This window comes from Pyrus communis, chromosome 16 (genome assembly GCF_963583255.1).
Source record: "Pyrus communis chromosome 16, drPyrComm1.1, whole genome shotgun sequence".
Taxonomy (NCBI): domain Eukaryota; kingdom Viridiplantae; phylum Streptophyta; class Magnoliopsida; order Rosales; family Rosaceae; genus Pyrus; species Pyrus communis.
Genome location: NC_084818.1, coordinates 4,144,347 through 4,149,987, shown reverse-complemented (window position 1 = coordinate 4,149,987; position 5,641 = coordinate 4,144,347). Strand labels below are relative to the sequence as shown.

The 5,641-nt window shown below is 36.9% G+C and overlaps 1 protein-coding gene across 1 annotated transcript; it reads right to left on the bottom strand.

The window, feature by feature from the left end:
* Positions 1–1,138: 1,138 nt before the first annotated feature.
* On the bottom strand, positions 1,139–4,142 carry LOC137720466 (protein ORANGE, chloroplastic-like). Its single transcript, XM_068459534.1, has 8 exons — positions 3,692–4,142; positions 3,269–3,383; positions 3,018–3,128; positions 2,785–2,871; positions 2,480–2,556; positions 2,058–2,185; positions 1,671–1,807; positions 1,139–1,401 (listed from the first exon to the last, which is right to left on the bottom strand). The coding sequence occupies exons 1-8, from the start codon at positions 3,916–3,918 to the stop codon at positions 1,324–1,326; spliced, it is 960 nt and encodes a 319-aa protein (XP_068315635.1). The 5' UTR covers positions 3,919–4,142; the 3' UTR covers positions 1,139–1,323.
* Between the last annotated feature and the right edge of the window lie 1,499 nt (positions 4,143–5,641).

Sequence of the window (5,641 nt, the reverse complement as noted above, 5' to 3'; positions counted from 1 at the left end):
ACTGGTTTTGGATACAGTGGAGAATTGCTCCTTTAAACGAGTCCAAAGATCTCTCGAACTTTGACTCCCAATAGCACAGGACATAGCCACAGGTGATAAAGTCGTAGTAATCAATTGCATTATAGCCCTATCATGCATTCTCCAAATCAAAACATCATCATTCTCAATAGACATAGAAGAATTAATACCAGATTCACCAGTTTGTGAGGGACAGGAGGTCGATCCGTCCACAAATCCCATAAGCCCATTGCTTTCCAGTAAGAGTTGCATCTGAAAATGCCAATTAAGATAATTGGAGTCATCAAGCTTGACGTTAACAGAGATCGAAATCGACGAAATAAGGTTCGTAACCAGAGATTGAAGTAACTGTAGCTGAGACGCAGTCACCATGTTTCACACAAGATTGCAGATTCTTGAAACACAATCCCAATTTCAGTCAGAAATTTTCACAAACACGTAATGTGCAAAGATCACAGACAACAAATCGAACCAAAAACTGATCCAGAAACTAAACCAGTAATCAATCTCAATGAATAATCACCAACAAAACCCTAAAGCAAAACAGAGAAGATGAGTCCGATCAGAAAAAGAAACCGAGAACACCAAAGAGGAAGAGGCGGAAGCAGAAGCAAGAAGGATCGAAGATCACGCGTCAGCAACAATGGCGAGTGATACCATGTTAATCTTCATGAATTGAAGTATATATCTGTCTATAATCTTTCTATAATATGCAAGAACTAGAGAGAGAGAGAGAGAGAGAGGGAAGAAGAGGAGATATTATTTCTGTAAAGTATTTCTTACGTACTAAGTAATCCAACAATCTTGCCTTATATAGGCAGTTACAAAACTAGTTACTAATGAACCAAAACACCAAGATTGTGACAAGTGTCACAATCATGGACCATTGACTATATATTCTAACAGCCATCACTACTTCGAACTTTGCGGAATGGCTCCCGGCCTGCGCTCCGGTGAATTTGAGAAACCCCTGGAGCTGGCAGGCCATCCAAATCTCCATCGTCTGTGTAGCGCAAGTATTTGCTGTTTAGGTAGGCTTGATTTCACCACCACAAATCCTGGCGAAATTGGCATTTTCACTCTCTTCGAGCAACAAAAGGAAAAAGGGGAAGATGTTGCGCAAAGGAAGAAACCTTTCAATTTATTAAGATGTCTAGCCTTTTTCCTGAACAATTGATGTATATACAAGTTCTTGGTTACATAACGACTCAGAAGACGATGTATGTATTGCATTGCATCAAAAGAGAGGAGAAAAATAAAAAGTTTCTAAGTGGTAGGGCAACAACAAATTATGGCGTTGCAGTTCTAATCGAAGGGATCAATCCGAGGGTCGTGTTCACTTGCCATCGCCATTCCAGTGCAAAGGCATGTAGGACACATTACCTGCCAAATTACAGACACAATGTAAGAAATAGTCGACATTTGGAAATCACCCCTCAAAAATTTGCTACCAAATTATCCTAAACTTCATTTCCGGTGCGCTTTTTTTCTTCCAAAATGTTTTTCGCGTGCCCAACAAACACAAGTATCATTCACCAAACATGCGAGTCAGCAATTCCAAGTTATACGATGAGCCAAGTACAACTAAGTGGCAGGCAAGAAGAGAAATTTAGTATGCAATAAACATTCAATGACATTTTTATATGTCTAACCTTTCCCGCTCCTGAGCAGTTCGAACATCTTTCGGTTTTAGGCAGTGAGAGGGGCTGACTTCTGCCATCAACTGTTGATACTGGTTCAGTAAGAACAAGGGTTCCAGTGCTTGAGCAGCGAGCACAAGCAAGATATCCTGCATAAGTATCGAATACACTGATCAAGAATATAGAGAAGGTAGACCAGACAATAACAGGTAGCGAATTCAAAGCAATTAACCGTAATGGACATATTCTGGCTCAAGAGGCAACCCTAGATTTAGTAGATTCATTTGGTCCAACCCAAGTAGTTGACATACGAAGCCAATACAAACATCTCCATCTTATATATTTAAAGGTATTGCAAAACATATAACTAAAAGTGAGAAATATAGGACAATATCATACCAGTTCCAACACAATATTTACATCTTTTTTGCTCCTGCTGTTTCACATTGTTTATTTCAACTACCATCAATGCTGAGATCACTCCGACTGCTCCTCCTGAGAACGACGCCACAATGGGATCAACTTGGCTGCAGTTTGAAAGCATAGCAGGTCAATAAGCGAAACTGGTAACAGCATAGTATCAACATCATTTAGCTGCTTCATGTCAAGATAGATGACATCCTACATTTTTCCAATGTGTAAAACTTGAGGATTCTCATAAAATTTGACTATATCGGTTCCCAAAAGTAAAATTTACTACTTTTGGTTCCTACATAGGAACTATTGAATTAAAAGATTCATATCAAGATAGATTATACAAAATTTCAAAACAATAATTACTAGAGAACGGGAGGGTTAAAAGCCTGAAACACAAGCCATACCTCAACTGCAACGGCAGATGCATATTTACTATAAAATCTTTGTATGATGTGCCTCCTATCCCCAGCTTCAACTCCAGCTGGAAGATGTAAAGATAATTGTAGGCAAAGAGTTAGAAACATAACCAAATCCAAACTATACTTATTTGATATGTTTCCTTATTTTTTGACTTGCAAATTCAGAAACATATTGTCAAACCAGTAAAAGAAAATCAGAAAACGTTGGCCAACATACTCTTCGAGACAAAATGTAATGTTTATGAATAACTGTTAAAACTAATTACAAAGTTAAAGCGTAAAGAACTTACAGAGGGTGATATGAGGCCACCGAAAAGTATAAACCCCGCAATAATTGAATAACAGATAGCATAGTACTGCTTAAGGTTGTCTGAACTCTGCAAGCAATACATTCACAATTTTCATACGAATCAACAAAAGGCTATATAAAAATGTCGGGGAAATGAAATAGCCAAGGTTACTGAAACGGTGAAACCTTTATTAACCATGAACATAAATGTCTTCATAGGAGCAAGCAGCTTACCAGGGGAGGCAAAAATGGAATGAAAGACGGAAAACTAGGAAGTTCGTTTTCTTGGTCTAACGTTCCAAGCTCTGCGCTTTTAATCCTTTGTTGTATCCGCAGCCTGCGAACCTACACAGATTGAAGCTTATAAGGCAACCAACATACTTACAATTTGACAAAGCACATTTCTGGCAAGAAAAATTATAACGAGTCTGTCTGAAATGGCAATCATATGCAACAACATGCTAAGACGAAGAAAGTGGGCTCACCTCTTCCATATGCAAGAAAATCTTGTTTCGTCGGCTTCGAATATTCTCTTTGATCTCCTGCAACTCCATTTTGGCAAAGTCCTGCACCATTTCAGGCCCCTCTATGATACAAAATCTGCATAATTAAGCATGTAAAATAAGATTGAATAATTACAAGCTTTTGACCAAAAAAAATACTAAAAAATAAATAAAAATTACAGGCTACAAAGCAATCCGTATCATTGTTGGGGTTAATTAACATCAACAGCAAATCAATCACATGGGTTTTTCACAGAAAGTTACAAACTTTTGAGGACCAGTAAACTGTCTGCAATCAGATAAATTTCAAAGTGCAAGTAACAAACCAAATCTTGGAACTTTGAATTTCCACTTTCTGTTAATTTCCTAGAGAGAGAGAGAGAGAGAGGGAGGGAATCAGAGTACCCGGCTGGGTTGGTATCGGCGGCGGGATTAGGATCAGAGTCGACAGAGGGACCGAAAGAGGAGGAGTCGGGGTCGGACGCCATCGCCATGGATCTCCATTTGGAGCTGCTTGTTGATTTGGGGCTTCTTGCGTAGCTGAATCCGGAGCAGCTAGAGCTATGCAATTTGTACGGGCAGTACCGATTTAGCGGGAAGGAAACGGCCAAAAGTCGGCCGGAACAGAGCATCTCTCTCTGTCTCTGTAAAACACCAGATAGCAGAGCTCTCTGTTTATCTGAAAAATTGCGATCGTACAAATGGAGACGATCACGAAAGCAAATCTTGAAACACTGTTAATGTGCAGAACACTTGTCAATTACCTAAGACTATGGGAGAGAGATGGCGCGATCGGCAAAAGAATAAATAATGGAGGGAAGTGGGTGATTCTTGTTTCTCTCAGCTTTTTTAATTTATTACTATTTTTTATAGAAAACATAATTTTTAGTGGATCTGGTGTCGTTAGATTCGAGTTAGTGTTCATGCGTGTAGTACGCATCGGTGCATATTAAAACATTATATGTTATTGATCAATCCGATAATCCCACTAATAACGTTATTTGAGACATTGTTCAAAGTCTTGTGCCGTTTAGATTCCGCTTAAGTGCTAAGTTGCTGGTCACTACTCGAATTATTTCTTAAGTGTTTGAAGATTAAAAAATGATGCTTAGACTTACTTAAACATCTGCCTAGACCGGTCTAGACATTTGCTTCGATCGCCTAGACACCCACCTAGGTCGTCTAGACTCACGACTCTCACTTACATTCTTTTTTTTTTTTGCATTTTATTTTTGTTCAATAAATTGTAGGAGGTTTATTAAATACTTGGATAAACACTCATTATATGTTTGTTCCCCATATTTTCAAAATATTCATTTTATTTTACAATTTTATGTATCCACAAACAATTATGTATTTTTAAGTATAAATAGACACTTATTAATACGATATATAATAAATTTAATTAAATCAGTCTAGTCCGCCTAGAAACCTGCCTAGCCATCTAGGTACTAGATTCCAGCTCACCGCCTAATTACCGTCTAACGTTTTTTAAATACTTGATTTGAGAGTTTTACTTGTCTCATGCAAACAATTGTACGTTCTACGTAAATTATAAATCGTGAATCGAAATGATACGTGGTCATTCATGTATGGTGTGACTCAATTTTAATGGGTGACTCAATTAATTTTTTACATTTTTTATCATGCGTCCAAAATTATACAAATTCTTTGCATTTTTTCTCTGTTCTCCTGAGTGAACATAACATGCTATAAATTTCGTTAAATTCCAAGAGATTTCCCAACGGGGCAATTTCCTATTTATTTTTAGAGAAATACTTAGAAGACTCTTTTAAAAGTGAAACTCTTTGTATATTCTCTGTCATTTCATATTTTTTGCACAATATTTTATAACGCTGTATAGAATCTTATTTTAAGAGAGTCCCTCGAACCTTTCTCTTATTCTAAACAAGAAAGGAAATGACAAAACATGAGTCATTTTCGTTATCTAATAGTGTCTCTATTTTTCTCTGGTGTTGTGTGTTTCGTGTAACAAAATGAAAACGACTATCATCAATCATCATGGATTCATGGTTTTATTCTCATATCCATTTTATGTGGATAAATAGAAAAAAGAGATAATTGTAATTTTCATTTTTGTTCTTTTTTTATTTATTTTATAGATATTTGTAATTAAATTTGTCCAATATTTCATGACCATGGAATATTGTTTGGTCTAAAATGCAATTCCATAAATGTTGTCTTCATCCTAGTCTTTTTCTGACTTTTGAGACCTTGGATTCGACATGGAATTAATATAAATCGGTTACAAACGCCAAAAAGTCTCATCAACATTTGAAACAGCGACGAAAGCATTTAAAAAACCAAAAGATATGCCAATTTTTCAACAAACGA